This window comes from Saccopteryx leptura, chromosome 2, assembly GCF_036850995.1.
Source record: "Saccopteryx leptura isolate mSacLep1 chromosome 2, mSacLep1_pri_phased_curated, whole genome shotgun sequence".
NCBI lineage: Eukaryota > Metazoa > Chordata > Mammalia > Chiroptera > Emballonuridae > Saccopteryx > Saccopteryx leptura.
The window spans coordinates 375741593-375762897 of record NC_089504.1 but is presented as its reverse complement, the minus strand read 5'-3'; the positions used below and the strand labels follow the sequence as shown (position 1 = coordinate 375762897).

The 21305-nt window shown below is 42.2% G+C and overlaps 1 protein-coding gene across 8 annotated transcripts in view; it reads left to right on the top strand.

The window, feature by feature from the left end:
- OPCML (opioid binding protein/cell adhesion molecule like) overlaps nucleotides 1–21305 on the top strand; it is a 1154973-nt gene that overhangs the window by 915530 nt on the left and 218138 nt on the right. For all 8 annotated transcript variants that reach the window (XM_066365261.1, XM_066365267.1, XM_066365265.1 and 5 more), the window contains one exon: nucleotides 4080–4312. In XM_066365261.1, the coding sequence (XP_066221358.1) occupies nucleotides 4080–4312 (233 nt within the window). The remainder of the gene's footprint in view (nucleotides 1–4079; nucleotides 4313–21305) is intronic.

The window sequence follows — 21305 nt, the reverse complement described above, 5'->3', positions numbered from 1 at the left end:
ACAAATAGCAGGAAGGGAGCTGGATTGGTCAGGACACTTAAATATATTTTTTAAGTGTATCTACATGCTTCTTACTGCTGCTCAGAAGACAACAAAAGAGCCCTGTTAATGGGAAAAAAGCAAGAAGCATTGACACTACCCTTTCTTCTAAAGCACAGAAATCTTGTGAGGAGGAGAACTGTCCTCAGCCTACATCCTCATTTTACCAAGTTTCTGCAGCATTCGTTGGGCTCTGGGACTATACAGACTTGGTGATTCCACTCTGTTCAATCAACGGGTGATTCATCTCATTGGAGAGATGGCTTCTATCCAGTTATTCCCTTCATTTGCCCTCTAGACCCACTAATGAGCCCCAAATTTGAAAGCAGGTAAATTGAGGCCTGGTCATCTATCAAGGGTATGTCTAGTCCTGCCCTAGGGGTACATGAGACTTTCCTTGGGCTGTGTGACCAGGCATGAGAATGTGTTCTAGCCCCAGAAGGTAGATTTGGATGGACTTCTTTCAAAGTCAACCCCTACTTGGCCCCTTGGCAATTTGAACGGGTTGTATACATTGCAACCTGCAGTTGTAGGTCTTATAAAGGGCATGATAGGTTTAAAGTAATATATTTCAAGATCTAAAATTTCTCCAAATCAGCCTGAGAAAGTGCCTGAGATTAAATTGTGATTCTAATGCTCCTTTCTGACTCCTTTCACTGTAGTAATTGTCCAAGAGAGAATTTTTCTTTACTTTCTTACTTTAATAGTCATTTGATAAAGCCTGGTAAAATATTAGCAGTATACTGTCTAGATATTGAAAAATTGAATGAATATAATACTGAGTTACAAAGCCCTTTGCAAGTCAGGTATTTTCCAATTCAATGCTTTAAAAGAAATTGAAGGAGGAATTAATTGAATTGTCAGCTGTGCGATCATTAAAATAATTTTTAAAGCTATATTACTATGTAATTTTGGGCATATATTTTGGAAAAGGTTCAAAGAATTGAGTGACATTTCTATGCAAGGATTTCATTTCCATATCCTTGCTTATGTGAACTAGGTTTCTCTTAAAGCAAAAATGGGAATAGAAATAGAATTGATTCTTAGCTCTATCTCATTCTAGCAGTAATGATATTTATTTATGGTATAATTTTTAAAAGCCTCATTTATCCTACTAAGAGCTATATTTCCAGTAAAGGCTTACGTTACCTTTAATTATTGCTTAACAACATGTACAATATATATTTGTTGTTTGATCAATATTATCTTTGTAATGATAACTCATTCTACAAGAAAATATTATTAGTCAGAGCTTTATGGTTGCAGAACATAACAGAAATTTAAATTTATATATAAATATGATAACTGATCAATAAAAGATTTTCAAGCTTAAATATATCAGGATAAAATCTTACAGAGGATATATAATAAAAATACAAGTTATGTTTAAAAAAGAATGATGCACATTTGGTGACTGTTAAACAAGAACTTGTTCATAAATGTTGAAAATAGATAGTCATTTAAATTCCAATTAATCATACAAATGTATATATAATATTGTGATGTTTTCATTTTAAAATGTAAATATTTCCCATAGACCAACAATGCATTTCTTTGCAACTATAACTTAAATTTTAAAAATTATGTCAACTTAAACGTGTGCAAAGGGTACATAATTGATGAAAATAAAAGCAAGAATATGTGTTCGCACATGGTCACCTGCATTCGTGCGGTTCCAGGAACTGGAGGACAACTCTCGTCACTCTGTCTCAACTCATCACTCACCCCCAGGCTTGCTAAATACTGGAATTATACAACTGGAACTTCATTGTTAGGAGTTCATTCAAACAAGGATTTATGAAAATACAGCCGTCATTCAGATAGGGGTTACCTTAGCAATCATTTATAACTGAGAGTGAGTAAATAAGTTTATCATTTTTTTTCTTCCTAACAAAATGCTTTTGAAAGGTCAGAGCAGGGAAGGTCCTTTGGGGCTTTTAGACTTCTTTATAAGGAACATGAAAAAGTTTTCATAGAAGAAGCAGACTTTGGGAAAGTGAGGCTAACATCCCAGGATATGGAGGAAAGAACGGGGCTTCAATTTTTCTTTATTAGCAATGACACATTGATGAAGATGGAAGAGGGTCATTTAATGACACCTGAATTCTCAGGAGCTAATAATAATTGCAGTTGGTCCCCCAAAACTCATCTCACTGGGCACAATTACAAAGTTAGATGTTTAAATAACTGCTGATCTGCAGAGATGCCTGTGGTCAAGTTAAAAGAAAGGCCTCATAGGACATTTAGAGTATGATTTTATTCCAGGTGAAATCAAATCAACACTAAATTTGTAGATGTGAATATATATTTGTGAGGAGTAAGATGTAGACAGAGAAGTAATGGGCTGTAGGCGTACTAATGACCAAGAGTTGGGTAGGGATAAAATGATCAGCTTAACCTTTGTATTATATTTGTTCACAGGTTTAAACATGTTTATTTTACTTTTGTAGTGTGATAAAACATCAACTAAAGACTAGTTAGAAAAGAAAAATCTCTTCCTATTATAATTTGAAAGACCTAATTATCTCCTACCCCTGCCCCCTGGCCTCGGCACCTGCAGAATGATAGGTGGACCTATACATAAAATACCTTGGTAATCAGAGGCTAGTATTATTTTTATTCCTCCGACCAACCAGGGAGAGTATGTCCCTAGACTTGCTGCTTTCCCTTTCCAATGAAAGCTGTCATTTTGGTCCTCCAGTATCACTCTGTTCCTCTGACCCTGTCAGGCTGCTAACTTTGCCTGGGGAACGGGGAGGGATAGCGTGTCCAAAATGTATGTTCTCCAGTCCCTGCCACAGTCCTTGGCAAGCTGCCCATCTTCTGAGCCCTGTCAGAAGGAGCTCTGTAATTGGTCAGATGTGGAAGGAATGGCCGGGTTTTTTTCCCTCTCTCCTCTCCTGGAGGCACTAGATTCACATCCCTTGTCCCCCGGAGGCACACGTCCTGCCTTCAGCTAGCACATCTGGGGGAAGCAGCAGGGCTGTTTTTGCACCTTCTTGTTTGTTCAAGCCCCCAACTCAGGTTCCAACCAGAGCATTGAGTACTAGGTGGGCACAACCTGAACCTATGAATCATGCCCTTCATTGCAGACCTACATTTATAAAGGTTTCCTTTTTCTTTTTCATTTTCCCTTTACATGGTCTAAGTTCCTGGAGCACATAAGCAACTTTTCTGCCTGACCAACAGGCATATTTATTTCTACATGAAACCTGGTAGCCAGCAGGTCATACACAGCAAAAAGCAAACTCCATCTGCGTCCAATTGTTGGGACGAGTAGGTGAGAGAGTTGGGATGGGTGCTATCAGCCACAATGTTTCCTCTCGGGGCTTAGAGAGGAGTTGAAGAGAGAGGAGAAACTCTGCCTGACCATTTCTTCTTCCCTCTCCCGAAATCCTAAGAGGCAGTCAGGGCTTCCTCCAAAATTGTTGGCTTTCTAAGGTCAGTTTTACCGATCCCTGTTATAAAATATTGTTTGCTGTCACTGAGCAGGTTAGGGATACAAGGCTATTATCAATATCAGGGAGGTCTGGAGATAGACATATTCCACTTTTTAACTAACAACAAGGTAAGTACTTGCTTCACGGATTATCTGTGACCTACTTGAAATACAGATCACTTTCTCTCCCCTGTGCCCCTGGGCCACTTCTCCCACAAAGTGCTAAATGTACTCAAGAAATATAAACTGATTTTCATATAAGCCTAGGGGAGAAAGAAGATAGAAAGCAAACACACAGCAAAGATATTCACAGAATATGTTCCTAAATCAAATGCAAGTGATTTTGTATCATCAGTTCTTCAGGATGATTCAGGTCACTGTTCACCTATATTTAGGAAGTTTCATCAATAATTAATTGTTTTTCTTTTAGCACTGGTTATGTTGTTTTATTTATTCCTTGAAATACAGCCACTTTAGTTATAATATAATCTCTCAACACTCTCTTCCTCCCATCCTCCCCTCTTCTTCTTTCCTTTCTCCCTTTCTCAATATTTTCCTGTCTTCTTCCCTCCCCTTTGACCCCTCCCACCACACCCCGCAGGTGTACCATCGATGACCGAGTCACTCGGGTGGCCTGGCTAAACCGCAGCACCATCCTCTATGCTGGGAATGACAAGTGGTCCATCGACCCTCGTGTGATCATTCTGGTCAACACACCAACCCAGTACAGCATCATGATCCAAAACGTGGACGTGTACGACGAGGGCCCGTACACCTGCTCCGTGCAGACGGACAACCACCCCAAGACCTCTCGGGTCCACCTCATTGTGCAAGGTGAGTTACAGCGAGATTTTTAAGTTGGAGCTACTGTCAATGATGGGGGTAAGCATAATCTCAGTCATTGCTTCTACTCATGTATGAAGAAACAACATATCATTTCCTTTATAGAATCCAGGGAGTGAATGTCAGTCCCAGATTCTCACCTGCCAGGTTCTTGACTGCATACTGAATGTTTTTTACAAAGTTTCTTGACTTTACCTCTCATCCTTCAGTTCTTATCAGTAAGTTGTTCAGCATGTGCTGGTTGAGCTCTCTTAAGTTACTCAGTACTCTGGAGTTGGGGTCAGATATATTTAGAAAATAAATACAATATAAACATAATACAAGACGTAATGTTTCTGTGGAGATCTGTCTTTAAATATCTTTTATGGGCTTATTTTATAATAAAAGGTTAATACCATGGGAGTAAATTCATGTGACCTGTGACTTTTGCATATGAGATAGTTGTGCATGTTCTAGGAGGGGCTCTGGGTGCTCCCTGGCTGGGCCGCTGGGCCAACACCTCTCCCTTAGCCCCACAGTGGGTCTGAGAGCAAGAGGGCGATGAGTCAAAATTGTATTTCCAGTCTGGACTGGGTAGCTCAGTTGGTGGGAGCGTCATCCAGCATGCCAAGGTTGTGGGCTTTTTTAAAAAATATTATTTATTTTCTTACTTTTTTCTTTTTTTTTTTTTTTTTTTAGAGATAGGAAGGGGGAGAGAGAAAGAGAGAGAGAGAAACATTGAGCCATTCCTGTATGTGCCCTGACTAAGGATCAAACCAGCAACCTCTTGCACCTTGGGACGACGCTCTAATCAGCTGAGCTATCCAGCCAGGGTGGTTTGATCTTAAAAAACAACAACAACAACTATATATATATTTTATATATATATAAAATTCCAGATCTATGTTGGAAATAGATTTATGTAATTAAAAAAGGAGAGATTAAATCTCTAACATTCTCTCCTATTCTTCTTTTAAAAAGACTGAATTAATATAACCCAGGCATAATATTTAATAATTTTTTATTCAAATTTCATTTTGTAGGGGAAAAAAATGGGACGGAAGAAATGTCAGAATCTCAGATATCAATTATCAAATATTAAAAATTAAAAACACATTCAGATAGCAGTTAGGAGAATTTGAGAACCATTTTCAACCCAGACAGACATACAAATGAACTTATTTTGAACTGTTCCCAACCAACGGCACACCCCCTCCCACTTACTGTGTAAGCAGCTTCTGTCAGGTGGTGAGTCGCGGTGACAATGTAGTGCTAAGCTAGCTCCCATTCTCCACTGGCACACCCTTCCTCCCCTACACTGTGTAGGCGGCTCCCCTACACTGTGCTGGGGCCGTGAGCTGAGCTCTCAGAAGGGACCTTGTGTATGATTTAATTTTGAGTAACTGTCTTTAATCAGATTCCGTCAGCAGTAGACTCAAAGAATTTGTCAGTTTATGGTATGCGTCCATCACCCTTGCTTAACTAATATGACATCTTTTGCCCCTGTGTTTCTAAAATATATAATTTTGCTCATTTCATTTGGTTTCATGGTGAGTTGAAGTAGGGGTTAGCATCTCTTTCTGCTTTGGTCTCTTGGACAATTCAGCATGGCCAGTGTTTTCTTTTTGCTCCAGTGGTCTTTGGCTGGCTCAGCATGTGACCCTCTGAGTCGTTTCTCAGGGCCCATGCTGGGACAGAGGTCTGTCCCTGCCATTCTGTCCCCCGGCAGTTCCCAGAAAGGCCATATGGCTCACAGCCTTGCCACGGTTCAGCCCGGATCCCTTTTCTGACCCCCAACGTGCTCTCAGAGGCCTGCATCAGCCTGACATGTGACAGACGTCTGTGCACTCTGCTGTCTCCATTGTCCACACAGGTCCCAGCCAGGGGTGTGGCTGGGTGGTGCCCACTGCGTTGGCGTTGCTGGGCAGCCTGCCGCCTGGAGATAGAGACAGCTGTCAGCTCTGTGCTTCCCCGCAGAGGCTGCGGAGGCAGTGGGGACACGCGTCCTCTGACGGGAGCTGCCATGCCCGGGCAGCAATCCTGGTGTGGGAAACAGGGGCGAGTGAGTTCTCGCCACCCCTCCTGGCCCCCGGCCTTGGCTCCAGAAGAGCCCAGAGTCTCAGGAATGGCAGCTGATGTCTCCATGGCGCTCTCATGGCCTTGACAGCAGAGGGATCTTCAGACTCAGGAGCCGCGGCGCTGAAATCATAAAGAACTGTCAGGTAGTGTCCAGAAATGGACTCATACAGAAAGAAGCGATCGCTCTCCAGGCAATGAGACAGACTGCGTAAGCACCGCACAGTCTACACGGGCCGTGGAGGCTAGCAGTGCGAACTTCCTGGATGGTGTTTTTCCCAGGTGCTGGGAGATACTCCCTGGGTGGATAGGGAAGCTCGTGGCGCCCCCTGTGGGCCTCATTAACGCTGGGGCAGAAAGGGTCTGAGGACAGGCAAGATGTAGAGCAGCCGAGTCTTCTAATCCAGAGTTCTGTTCCCTACCATCTCCACAGTCAGGCCAACCACCCCATATAGCTCTGGGAGGCTGAGGCAGCCTGAGAACTTCAACTCACAAGATCCAGGAAGGCAGAGCTGGAGAAGAGACACTTTCTGGGAACACTCAGATGACTGATCTCGACATTTACCGAGAGATTAAAAGAAGGAGCTCAGCTCAGGGAGCTGCATTCTTTTGTGTCTTGGTTAGCAATGGCTAACTTGTTCCTTCCTTCGAGACCCATTGAATTTCCAGTGGGCAGAAGCAGGGACCCCACTGCTCAATTAGAAAGATACCCAAGAGTCCTTCTTCCCAGCAGCTCTCGGCTTTTGTCCAGTCTATAGATTAATTTTTCAGACTTAGTGTTAGTTCAGGTTAGATAAAGATAATGGAAGTTTCCTAATCCTCTTAAAGAAGATTTATCTGACTGTGTAGAAAGCTTTTGGAATACAATAAGGCATGTATAAAACTGAGGCCTAATCTTGCCTTTAATTTCAAACTACTGATGGATATTGATTTTGCAATGAGAAAAACTGAAAAATTTCCGAGATGCAACTTGTCGGTTTGGGGGGGGGGGGGCAGTGTTTATTTATCATGTGTCCATTTGAGAATGTTAGAATCTCATCACCTCTGCCAGCCAAGTGTTATTAGAGAAGGGGGGACAATGTCACCGAGCCCTGGCTTTGTCCTGCAATCTGAGAACTAAAACACACTCTGTCACTAACCTCAGAGCCTGTCCTTACTGTTTTATAAGGTGGCCTTTGACACATAGATGGTAGAATTAATTCCCAAGTCCTTCCCTTTGAGAGAAGTTGCATTAAAATATTATCGCCGATACCCAAGGTACATCTTGGTCACTGAGGGGATCATTTCAAGGTGCCACATGAATGTGTGTGATAGTGGGAACTCGACCGTATCCCTAGGTGTTAAGGAAATTCTGGGAAAAATATCATTGTAGAGTCAGATTAGTCAGTGTAGGAAAACTAGGCGGGCAATCCAGTGTGTAGGGGGTGGGTAGGGGAAGTGGAGATGAGCTGGAGACACAAGGACATGCAATGAATCACTCTTGTCACCCAGAAGGTGTACCAAGAGTGGGCTGTGGATTTCCCTATAGAAGAAGAAGTTTTCTTCAAGAGATATTGTCCAAGAAAAACGGAGAGAATTCATCTCAGTGCCTTGAAAGAAGGAATACTAAGAGGCGATCGCCTACATTTTCAATGGGGAAATATTGATGGCCTCGCTCACAGCCATGGAGTGAGGATCCTGTGCCTCTGAAAGGAAAGCATTAGGCTTGCTACATTTAGGGATAAAGAAAACACAAACATCACAGATAGTATAGAACTAAGGAACAGGTGTAACTTAAGACCAGAGGGCTATATTGGAGATCCATCATGAATTTATAGCATGAGAGTGAGTTTTCTGAGATTAACGATTCCTACAGAACAGCAGGAACCATAACTTATTTATATCTATCTCCAGCACAGAGCACAGTGTCTGAGGCATACAAGGCGCTCAGTAAATGTTTATAAAACAAACAGAAAAACAGATTGATACAGCAAATGAAATGGCATATGAAGGCAGTGATCATAAAGCCCTTCAAACAGAGAAGGTGAGGACTGTGTCAGACACTGTCCACATGACTTGGAGTGGCCAGTAATTGGGAATAGTTCCCTGGAGGGATGAGGGTCTTTAATGTGACAAGCTCAGAGATATGTTATAACAGGGATAATGCGAATCCCATGCATTTAATACTTTACAGCACTGGTCACAAGATCTGTCTTATTTGACCTTCACAAGCCCTGGGAGGCTATAGGGTAATGACTGTTATCTCCATTTTGCAAATTAGGTAACCACCGCTCACAGAGATTAAGAGGCCAGGCAGGGTCTCCTGTGAGTGAGCAGCAAAAGTGGGTCTTGAACCATGGCCCTAAGACCCCAAGATCAGTGTTCTAGAATACCCCACCACTTCCACTGCCAAGCATGTTGCAGTTATTTCTCTAATCCAGATCCATGGGAATTTTCCAATTATCCTTTCCTTTTTTTTTTCTTCCTTTGTTCTGCTACTGACATTGCATTGTACCAGAAGAAATTGAGGATGAAACTCAGGTTAGAGAATTAGCAGTGGGGATGGGATGCCCAAACTACAATAAATGGTGTAGAGAAGCTGAGAGAGAAAAAGAGAGAGAGAGAGGAAGAAAGAAAGAGAGAAGCAAAGGAGAATTAAATTACATGTAGCTCATCCACTTAGGGATACACATTTTAAATGCTACTTCTTTGTCCTATGTAAGTACTAAAAACATGGGCCCCTTTTGAGAATCTAACTAATATCTACCTGTTATTCTAAATGTCATGGATGCTTCAGCATTTTGAAACTATGTGAATATCTCTGTGTTGCCCATACTTGTCATTGTCAGTCGGCAGGGAGATCTGGTGAGTCTTTATTCCTTGGATGTCTATATTCTCTATGTGTTCTCTTGGCTTATTTCAGGAATCTGTTGACTACCTGATATTTGCTTTCATGGAATGAATTCCTCTTGCTAAACCCAATTTTATGTAAAGAACTAGAAATGGTGAATTATGTAAATGTTTCACCTCTGAGATTCTATAACAAGCTTAAATAATGTCTATGTCTGCAAAAGACTTTGGGTCTGTGTGTCTGGAGTCCAGTTAGGTGAGATTAGTTGAGACCCACAACTTCATTTAGCAGGTAGAGAAGTCAGGTTGGCCAACTCGCCCAGTCCTAGGCTTTACTGAGTGCCAGCCAACCTCTGCCTCGGGCTCATGAAGGGTACACCTCATTTCAGTTGATCCTCACACCAATGCTGCAAACCCTGCATTGTATTCACGTTTCTCAAACAAGGAAACCAAGGCTTAGAAGGATGAAAGACTTGCCCCAAAATGGAGCTACTGAATGCTTTAAATTCTCTCCACCAGGCTTATCTCTAGAAAGACATCTTCCAAATAAGAGCAGTGAAAGCACTTTACACGCATTCTCTTTTGAGAACCCTGGAAAGCAGAAGAGAAAGTCGCCGCATTCCAAGAAAAGAAAGTGAGAATCGGAAAGCTGAAGAAATTGGTCCAAGTCACAGCTAGTAAGCAGCGAATCGCCTTCTAACGCCAGGTGTTTTCATTTTAGACCCAATACTTGGCTCACATACCAGATTGCTGACTCATACCTCAGTAAAAGGACAGGCAAGTGTTGCTATTGGTGAGAAAAATGTAAAAGTTCTGAGGCACTACTGAGAAGGGTGGACACTAAGCAGTCAGTAGCTGGGGTGCAGGGGGCCAGCTGAGGCTGGGCCAGGGCAGCTATGAGCAGGGCTCTGGCTGGAGGGAGGCACACCTGCCCCCAGGTCACAATTCTGCTCATGGCCTGCCTATTTTCATCTCTTCCTTTGTAACCTTTTTTCTTCTGTTATTTTCCCCTCCTATCCCAAGTGTTAGTCATTTAAATTAACGTGTCTAATCATGGGCCTAAAGAAAAGCAGGAAGTCAACCTGAAATAAATGTAATTGATATGGCCTCCATTTTAAAGTTATAATCACACTCTTCTTCACAGAGGCAGGGTGGAAAGAGGAAAATGAACAATACGGGTATCAACAAACTCATTCCCCAGCTGGAGCTCTGCTCCTGACACCCAGGCCAGTGTCCTTGCAACATTACCCAGGGGAAAGAATAAAATTCAATGTAGTTGATTTCCTTTAGGTCCACACGTGCATATCCTAATACTATGTTTATCATTATTAATAATAATCATTTTGCATTTGAAAATAAGGTTCCAAAAAGGGGTCTCTTAGCTGTGCATTCTCTGTATGTGTGCAAAGAGAACATGCAGGCTAAAGGACCCACAGTACAAGTATAAGAACCTCTCTGGGCATTGTTCCCTTGGTTTTGAATTGGAAGGGTTAAATTGATGGTGAGGAAGTCTTTTCCAGTTATTACATTCCAGGATTTGAGGTATAATTTTTCTGGAGGATTTTTATCCATCCAGGCATCTGTACTCCATGTCTTTTACAACCTCAGCCACTGAAGGGGCAACTGAAGGTTTGCTCTTATTCTCTTTCTTATTCATATTTGCTTCCCAGTCCTTAGGAGTCAAGCTCCTTGCTGACGGCACTGTCAGTGGTGACTCTCAGTGCTATTACTCACTTTGACAGCGGCTCCCGTTTGGTTGGAGACAGTGGAAAAGAAAGACATCCCCTTTTCCCCTGTTATACCCTGTCATGTGTAACCTCCCCAATCCACAACAATGGCAACCACAAATTGGAAGGAATCAGGACTGAAGTCATTGTCCCCAGAATGCCCTCTGCCTCCAATAAGGGAAGGTATCTCAAGAGTCGTTCTTCACAAGAAGGGCTTCCCATGCAGGCTACCTCCATGCCTCGCCAGGTCCTTCTGCAGCAGGGTGGGCTGAGGCCCACACTCACACTCTCCTTGCAGTGGTCCTGTCCCTTCCCTCACACTGTGTTTCTCAGCCATCATCTGAATTTGACATGTCATGTAGCCTGAATAGAACTGATGTTCACTCGGTCTCCTAGCTTACCACAACTTTCATTATGTTGGTGACAACCCAGCCCAAAACACATTTTGTAAACAAAATGAAACAATAACTATTTCTTACATTTCTTCTTTTATCAAGTCTCTATTCTCATTGTTGTGAGGACAAATATGGGGTTTGGTTCTGCTCTGCTTAGAAGCTAAGATTGTAACGCACGTGTGCGCGCACACACATACACATACACTTAAACACAGTTACCCATGCATTTTCACAGATTCCATGGTTATTTTTATTGTGGTCACTGGAATTTCATCCTTCCTCCATTAAATATATAGGTTCAGTCTTCCCATAGAAGGGATTGGTAGCTGCTTCCTTCCTCCTGTAATATTTGTAATCTTTTAATTATAGCAATAGGAAAAGTTGCAGTTTTCCAAGGTGAGTGAGACCAAAGAAAAATCTGACATTAGATGACCACACCAGCAAAAGTGGAAGTGGTTTGACCTTTTCTACCAATTCCATTTGAGAGTCCTGGCTTCAGAAGTGTGAAGGCTTGTTTTCAAGCAAAGGTACAAATACTCGTCCACATGATCCAGGATGGTGATGCCTATCCTGGCACCTGGTTTGGTCATATATACAGTAGCCAGAAAGAAAAGTGGCAGAGCCTGAGGCTGTCATTTGCCTTATTTGCAACAGAATTAAATAAATGGAACAGTCATAAAGTCTGTTCTCAAAGTCATCAGTGATCTGGAGATGGAGGAGAAAATGAAATGCCTTTAATGTTCTATTCAATTTGTATGGTGATCTCAGCTTATTTCCTATGAGTCTCGCCTGTCAGTAGCTCAAAAAAATGAGCAAAGAGCCTTTCTGTTGTTGTGAGCAAGGGAAGCAGGCCTTAGAAGAAGGGTTTGGCTCAGTGGTAGAGCATCAGCCGGCATGTGGATGTCCTGGATTTGATTCCCGGTCAGGGCACACAGGAGATGCGCCCATCTGCTTCTCTACCCCTCCCCCTTCTCTTTCTCTCTCTGTCTCTCTCTCTCTCTTCCCCTCCTGCAGCCATGGTTCGATTGGAGCGAGTTGGCCCCGGGCACTGAGGATGGTTCCATAGCCTCCTCCTGAGGTGCGAAAAAGAACTCAGTTCCTAAGCAATGTAGCAACAGCCCAGATGGTCAGAGCATCATCCCATAGGGGGCTTGCTGGGTGGATCCTGGTTGGGTACATGGGGGAATCTGTTTCTTCCTCCTCTCCTCTCAAAAACAAAAAAAAAGAAGAAGAAGGGTCAATTAGTAAGTGTTCACAAATTCTAATAGTTATAAGTCCAGGGTCCCAATAAGAATTCAAGCTGTAACACCCACAAGATTTATTAATCATAGCTTAGTATCAGAGTAACCTGTGAGTTTAGAGTAGTCATGTTGTCCTACATCTAGCATGTGTACACATACTTGGAGAACCTGACTTTGCATTCTGAAACCTAAACTGGAGCCCCAAGCTAACAAGTCTGACCTCCAACAAAGTGTCTTAGCAACAATAACTGTCCTTTGTACTTATTTCTGTTTTGCCTTCTTATAAAGATATAAAAAAACACCTTTGGCTCTTCTCTCATTTAATAATTCTCCTTTAAAAGTAGAAAAATTGGAGAGTAATACATGTGAAGTAAAATAATAACAAGGAAACCAGCCAAGCCTGACCAGGCAGTGGCACAGTTGATAGAGCATCGGAATGGGATGCAGAGGACCCAGGTTTGAGACACCAAGGTTGCCAGCTTGAGTGCAGGCTCATCTGGTTTGAGCAAAGCTCACCAGCTTGGACCCAAGGTCGCTGGCTCGAGCAAGGGGTTACTCGGTCTGCAGTAGCCCCCTGGTCAAAGCACATATGAGAAAGCAATCAATGAACAACTAAGATGTTGCAACGAAAAACTGATGATTGATGCTTCTCATCTCTCTCTGTTCCTGTCTGTCTGTCTCTATCTCTCTCTCTCTCTGACTCTCTGTCTCTGTAAAAAAAAAAAAAAAAAAAAAAAAAAAAAAAAAAAAAGAAAACCAAGAATATGCTTTTTAATAATTACAAACCATGGCTTCATGCCCTGAGTACTTAATATGGCCGTCACTTCAGAGGTACAATATAATTCTATTTTCCAATTAACCCCAGAATGTGGGATGCATTTTCCTAATGGTGCAATGAAGACATTGGGGCTCAGACATGCTAAAGAACTTGCCTTAGGACTTAGGTCACCATCTGATAAGGAGAGATTTGACTTGAGCTCTGCTCAGTCTGTAGGGGTAGCTGCACTTGCCTTCTCCTCGACACTTCCTCTTGATTCCCCCGGGCTGGCACACCATTCCATTTATAGCATGTGTGCTTTTCTCGCCTGGTCGTCCATGTTAAAATGATCTCAGTTTAGCATCTCTGCAGTCAGAATCCGCCCTCCTTAAACCTTTTTTCTTCTGTTTTATTTATCTTACTAATTATACCTTCTTAGCATTAATATCAGGTATGTATCAATGACTCCTAAATCTACATGTCCAGTCTGTAATTTCTACCCTAATCCCAGGCTTTTATTTCTAATATTTTCCCGAACTTTTAAATTTAGATATCCCATCAGTATCTTCACCTGTTGCACACCGAACTTACCTTCTTCACTCCAAAAACCTGTTCTTCCTCTTGACATTTCTATTTACAGACGTACTGTTCTTGTACAAAAACTTTGCTTAAGCTTTGATTCTTCTTTCTCTTTTGCTTTCGTATCAAAGCAAATGTAATGTCCAATAAATTCATTTTCTTTCTGTTTCCACAACCGCTATCGATGAAGTGTTGAATGTTACTCTCCAGTGACTTTTCCTAGTCACATTCTAATTGCTATCCAATCCTCAGTCTCTGCCTCCTTAGGATTCATTTTAACACTTATTTAAATATTCCTAATGCGCACCTCTGATCATGTCACTTCTACTAATAATTTTAATGACTCCCTTTGACAATAAAATAGTCAAAACATCTTAGATTATTTTTCCAAGTGCTAAACAAGTCAGAGATGAACTTACTTTTTAACTCTAACTTTCTGTAATTTCACTTTTTAATTCTCCATACAAATTAGCCAAACATATCCTGATAAAAATCCCCATCCCCAGTGTCCTGCCTTCTTTTCCATTTCTCCCATAATTCTTCTGTGGAGAACATTCTATTCTCTGGATATCCAGATTCCTTGGACCCTTTAGGGCAGCGCTGTTCCTTGGTCAGCTCTGTCCAGCTGCCCTTTCTCCGGTGACAGAACGGGCGGGGTCTGCACTGCCCAACATGGCAGCCATTACCCACAGGTGGTAATGGAGACTTTGAGCTATGCCTATTCTGACTAAAGAACTGAATTTTAGGACTACTTAATTGTAATTAATTTAATTTAAAAATAGCTACACATGCTAGTGGCTATCATATTGGACAGCATGGTCTTAGAGTGGCTAAATCCCCAAAGCTAAAGGTTTTATTTTTGGTGTTTCAATATCACCCTACCTGCACTTCCTTCTACGGTATATAACTTTTTTTGTCTTATTTCCACTATTGATGCATCTAACTCTATTTCTTCCCTAGGTTGTAATTTTCTTGAAGGCAAGAGTGAGAATTGGCTCTATACTTTTTCATATGAGTGAAGCTTAGGAATTTCAATCTGAGTTGATATGACCATAGAGGTAGCTCTTTAACAAAATTATTTTAAATGTTGCAAATCCATAAAATATCAGTAACGTGTCCTAAACTGGCTGGTATTGAAGACCACACCACAAAAGACAGCCTCCACGTGGTAACTATGACGTTTGTCACCGCATGCTGAGGGTGGAAGGCTATATGCCGTAGGCACTGAAAACATTTGCATTGAATGAGGAAGTTCTTAGGAAACCTTAAAATTGTTTTATAATTTAGATCTCCTATGGAAAGATGTGACATAGCTACTTTCCTTTAACTGTGTCAAAAATCACCCCCAAATAAGATGTCCCAGAAGGCAGCCCTGGCAGGCAGAGTGGCAGTTCTCTACCCAAACCGCTCCAATCAACATAACTGGATGGATGATGTGTTCTGATTGGCCAGCAAGCAGACATTAATGACCAGTTAGCAACTGTGTTCAGGTCGATTAATTTATATTTGTATTTTGCAAACGAAAAGTTGCCCTGTTAGATTATTGATTCTTTGTCCCTGTATTCAATTTGTTTTTAATTGCACCATTTCTGGGCCAAGCCCTCCCTCCTGGCAAGCTGGCAATAAATCTGCCACCATCTCAACAATCAACAATAAATGTGTCTCCTCATGTCATTATTAATATGTCTCTTGGATTGGTTCATTACCACAGTTAACAGTTTATAAAAGCCGGATGGCACATTGCCAGGAGGATTCCTTTTCCCCAGGGCTATTTTGTCATGATAGAATTGATGTCCCCAGGCCTGCATGTATCTGAGGAAAAGGGCCTGGGTTTTAATTTAATCTAGCTGGAATACAAGCTACCTAATCTTCTTTTTATCATAAACAGCTTTAGAAGAAGATAGTGTTGGAATAGATACTTTACCTTCTCTTTCAATTCTTCCTTTTTATTCACACTTCTTTTTCTCTTCTTAATTCATTCTTAATTTCTGTTCACATAGGTCTCCCCCCCCCCCCCACCCGATCTAAAACAACAAAACAGCTACCTGGAAATATAAATATAAAGTCCCCAAGTAAGCAAGGTATGTGTCCACAGGGAGTTAGACTTTTATTATTGGATTATTGTTTGTTGAAAACAGAGGGGTGTTCTATTTACCTGATGTGTGACTATTAACCGAGTTGCACAAAACTGTGCTGAAAAAGTGTAAGTTCCATTTTAGAATAGATACAGTCATTCATTATAGTATTGTTATTGGTTCTTTTAGTCATTTGAATTTTCAGGAGGAAAGCACAAATTTTTAGTGAATTTATGTGTTGGCAGAATAGATCATCTGTGCCCCAGAAATGCCAAATGAGAAATCTAAATTAAGCTAAGAGTGCTTTATAACAACCCTGCAGTGGCCTGAGTCTAATGGCAGCCTGGGTGTTTGCCATTACCCAGGCACAAGTGGCTCCAGGACAGGAAATTTTGTTTCCTTCAGACATAGAGTACTGGTTATTTTTGTTTTCAGGATATCGAGTTCATACTTAATTTACTATTAACAACACTCACACGCATAATTTATCTTCTTGGCCAAGCTCTTCAAAGCTGGTCAAAATGAGCTTTTTGAAAGAGAGGGGAGAGGGGTGTGGGTGACACCTGTTGTGTCCCTTAATAAAAGTGTAAGTAGCCCAGGGAGGTGGTAGGCAGGGGAGTGGGCACACTAGGACATACCTGAATTGCCAGCCCCACTACCCCTGCAATTTGGGGCCGTTATTAAGTAACTAAGGGTGATTTGAACACAGGCACTGAGCTACCGTGGTAGAGGATCTCATAATCAAGAGGCTCCTAAGGGGCAAACAGAGGGGGAGCATGTGCAGCCTGGATATGCTGGACAGAGAGACTTTCTGTGTCCTGGGTAGGGTGGAAGGGGACAGCACAGGGTCTCCTTATGCTGATCAGAACAGTGCTCAATGTACAACTTATGAATTGTTGGATTCGGGAATTTTCTCTTTAATCTCTTCAGACCATGATTGTCCTTGTGTAACTAAAATCTCGGGAAGCAAAACCACAGAGAAGGGAGGGACTATTGCAGTTAGAACAATTAACCTAGTCATTGAAATATTGTTTTTTCATGCAAGAATATGGCCACTGGCTCCATAGGTCTCATCAACTGTACTGGATTTTGCGGACAATGATGGAAAAACTGCTACCTTCTAAATATATGTGAATGTGTGTATGCTATCCCCTATCCTTGAAGTTTTATGGCTTTCTTTTTATACTTTAAAATATTTCTTTCCTAACAACTTTTGATATTGTTGTCATAACCTTATAGTCTCATGTCCAAACAGCTCTAAGAAAATATATATGTCATTATACTTGTTGAAAGAAAATTAAGAGATGAAGTAGACAACTTTGAAAAAAGAAATAATTATTTAGTCATTATCAAACCTTTCATCAAATGTTTTGTTCTTCTTGACAATCTTCCATCCCTGAATAAACAGGACTTCTATAAAGATATGCAAAACTTAGAGACCTACCTAAGACCACATCATCAAGGGGCCACTACTATGTTATCAAATATTATAGCTTCATTTGTAATAATCTCTCTTCATTGCTATCACATCCAAAATAAATTAAAATAAAGTAGAACAAAATGAAAGTCTATGCTCCAGTTTCAGAAGAAGAAGCTGTCAGTGGCTGCAGCATACACAGCCCAAGCGCCCACTTTAAACACCCCATGGACAGGAGTGTTAAGTGTCAAGCCCTAAGCCCTGAGCCCTGGCCACAGTTAATGCAAAGCACCAAACAACTAATAACAGAATCAGAGAGCGCAAATAGCTACTTGAGGAATAAAGCTTCCCGGTCCTTGGTTCCGCAGCAGCAGGGTGGAAAGTGAGGGGACAGGAAAATCAAAGTTCCCTTTAAAAAAAAATTATCACACGTAGAGGCAAAACGTCTCCGCAGCAGGAAAGAAAGTGGAAAACACACCAAATCAATCACCTTAAAAATAAGGCTTAAAATCTACTACATAAGATGTAGGTGGGGAGGGAAGAACAGGCCTGCAGCTTGAAAATCTTTTATTAAACTGCACACTTACTGTGGTGGCACAGACAAGAAAATGCAATTAAGGTCAAACCATTAGAAAGACGCCCAAAGATTGCTCTGAGAATGACCAGGGGGGCAATCATCAGGCACTCAGGCAGCTTGCAAAGAAAACTCACTTTGAAAAGGTGCCAGGCAGGGGGTGAAAGAACCACAGATGGGACAGCCCTATAGAGAGGTCTTGCAGCTTCTCACTGTTCCATAAAGGTGAAGTTGTGGCGGCTATGGACAGGAGGAGGGTGGAGGGGAGAATGCAGTGCCTCCCCACTGTGCACAGGTGCTCACAGTGTCAGAAGTCTTTGATCCCTTCTTCATTTCAATGGCAGTGCCCTCAGCCCTTATTTTGGCTAATTTTTATTTATTATTATTATTATTATTATTATTATTATTATTTTATTATATAGTGAGAGGAGGGAAGGCAGAGACAGACTCCCGCATGCTCCCTGAGCAGGATCTACCCAGCAAACCCACTGGAGATGATGCTCTGCCCATCTGGGGTGTCTCTGTTGCTCAGCAACCTAGCTCTTTTTAATGCTCAGGCAAAAGCCACAGACCCAGCCACAGTGCCCAGGGCCAACTTGCTCCAATAGAGCCATGGCTGCAGGAGGAGAAGAGAGAAAGAGAGAGAGAAAAAAGTGAGAGGGGAGGGGTAGAGAAGCAGATAGGTGCTTCTCCTGTGTGCCCTGACTGAGAATTGAACCTGGGATTTCCACATGCCAGGCCAATGCTCTACCACTGAGCCAAACGACCAGGGCCTGTTTTGGCATCTATATCCCTAAGGAATATACATAATCATGAGGTGATGTCATTTCAAATGTCAAGTCACTGGAGTGTTACTGTAGGGTCTCAGGGGCCCCTCCTCCCCTTCAGACTCAGTCCAGACGCAGGTTGGACCTACTGACCATGAACTGGCAGCTAGGAAGCCCTGAGGAAAGCAGACCCTGGCCCACTCTGTAAGAGGGACCAGACTGCATGGATCTATTTCATTAATATAGAGCTTGACTTCTTATTAGAAGCTCCAGAGACAAGGTACCTATCTAGGGAAGTTCAGGACCTCTGCTAGGCGGTGCAGTGTGCCTGGCTGGTCATTGAAAGCACAGAAAGATGGTGACCACCTGCCTCTCTCTTCCCTTCAGGGCACTCCATGGTGCTCCACTGTGTCTGCCAATTCAGAGGCTTTCCCTTATCAATACAGGGGATCCTGGGATTATGACGTGGTTCTATTCCTATGACAGTGAATAACCCTAATTTTGGTGTAAGTCGAAACAGACCCTAGCCGAAGTCACTTACCTATCCTAACAGAGTTATAAAATCATAATCTAGAACATAAAAACACAACTAAGCCTTGGAAAAAGGAAAAGGACATAAATATACTGTATTGTACACTGTACTGTCGTAAGAGCTGAAACACTCACATCTCAATTTTTTTAAGTTTTTATGGTTGTGAGCGTCATAAACTTGAAACACTTTATGTTGAGAGTTGTAACCTGAGGACCCCCTGTAAGGTATTTTTCCCCTCCGAGAAGGAAGGAAGGGGCGTAGCCACCAAGTGTGGAATAGTAAAGGCTTTATTTAGTACAGAGCGTTTCTTAGACGAGATTCACTGGCCTGAAGATAGGTCAGGAAAATCGCGCATGGAGAGACCGCGTGGGCAAATTTAAAGGGGTCCTCTAGGGAAGTCGGGCTAATATGATGTAGCAAAATCTCACTGGCTGACAGTCGCTTTTTTTCCCAAGGACTCCTGGGAAGTTTCTTTTGGCGTGCTTGTTTGTGGGCGGTCCTATCCAAAGTTCCAGGTTCCTCACGTGACCTTTCCCCGTTATCCACCGACCTTACACCCCCTGTACTCGGAGGACAGCCCTGGGTCTAGCTCTGTCACATTGTACTGCAACCAGTGAGTTACACAACTGAGTCCCCCACCATGAAGATGGGAACAAAGTTTTCACCTCACTGAAGACAACAATATTTACCGCCCATGTATATAGCACAGGACCTAACAGACTAGATGCTCGCAAATGCTTATTAAATGTGTCTGGCATGTAGTGAGCAATCAATTACTATTTTATAATAAGGTAGATGAAAATATTTGCTCAATGGAAATAAAAACAAATGAATTTTGGCATACGTGCTTGCAAAATTAAGTTGTAAGTTACATATTATGCAGGTATAACTAATGTGTGAGTCTGATGCTTACTACCAATCCTTCCATCCTTCCTCAGTAAGCTAAAAACAAGTTCTTAAGTCAAGAGTGGTTAAGACTGTGTTTCTCTCCACTCCAGTCTGCCCTGTCTCCAATCTTGTGCTGATTCTGTTATCCTAATTCTTCCTGCCATTGTCCACAGCCCAAGCCACCTGCTGATATTTACCAATCCACAACACACTGCTCGTTTCCTGTGAGTAGAGATGGCAGGCTAATTGCCCTGGGTTTTCAGTGCGTCCTTTATGCTCAGACTCCAGGACAATCGGGAGGTCATCTATTATACTACCCTGCTCCAGTCTTTTCTATTGTGTTCTTTGCTACCGCAGATGTCTGTGGAATACTGACGGCAACTTTGCTAGCCCGAGTAGATTGGTGTAACATTTCTAGCAGAAACAACATCAGCGACAAAGTGCCCATTATGACTATGGCAAGAGGGGTTTATAGAGTTCTCTGACTTCAGGAAGGGGAAAATAATTTTTAGGTATAATACAATTTGAAACATGTTCCCATATTCCTCAGAAACTATTACCTGCCAGTGATTTTCTGTCTCTGACCAAGTAAATGTTCCCCAGGCTGCGGCTGCCTTGAGTAAAAGCAATCCCCACACTAGTGGAGCAGGGTGGTGGTTTCGTTCTTTCTTGCTCATATACTGGAGGGCTATGCTTACATCTCCATTCCCCACTTTACTGCTTTCTACAGTTGTTCCTTGTTTCCCTTCCTCTTGGATTGACTCCTTAATCTCCTGCCTCTTCCTTAAGCCTTTCCCTCTAAACAGGCAGTGCTCCTGGACCCTCTGTTGCAGTGAAAGCCTCTCTGGAGGAGCCTGAGGCCAGGCCAAATTTGGCAGGACATTTGCACACATTTGCATTTAGTTGGCCAGCAAACATGATGATTATGCAAAGTTCTCTCTCAGCAGAGCATGAGTTCTGTTTGAATGCAGGAATTTTGGGTTCCATAGAACATAGCTAAGTAAGAGGGGTTGTAGCCATTGCTATCTCTTGAAAGAGTGCATGAGTGTGATTAATTGTAGTGAATGGTGGACCCAGGTGTCTGAGGGACAGCTCCAGGTAAGAAAGCCATTTAGCTGGGCTCTTGCCTCACCTGTGACCACATCTCC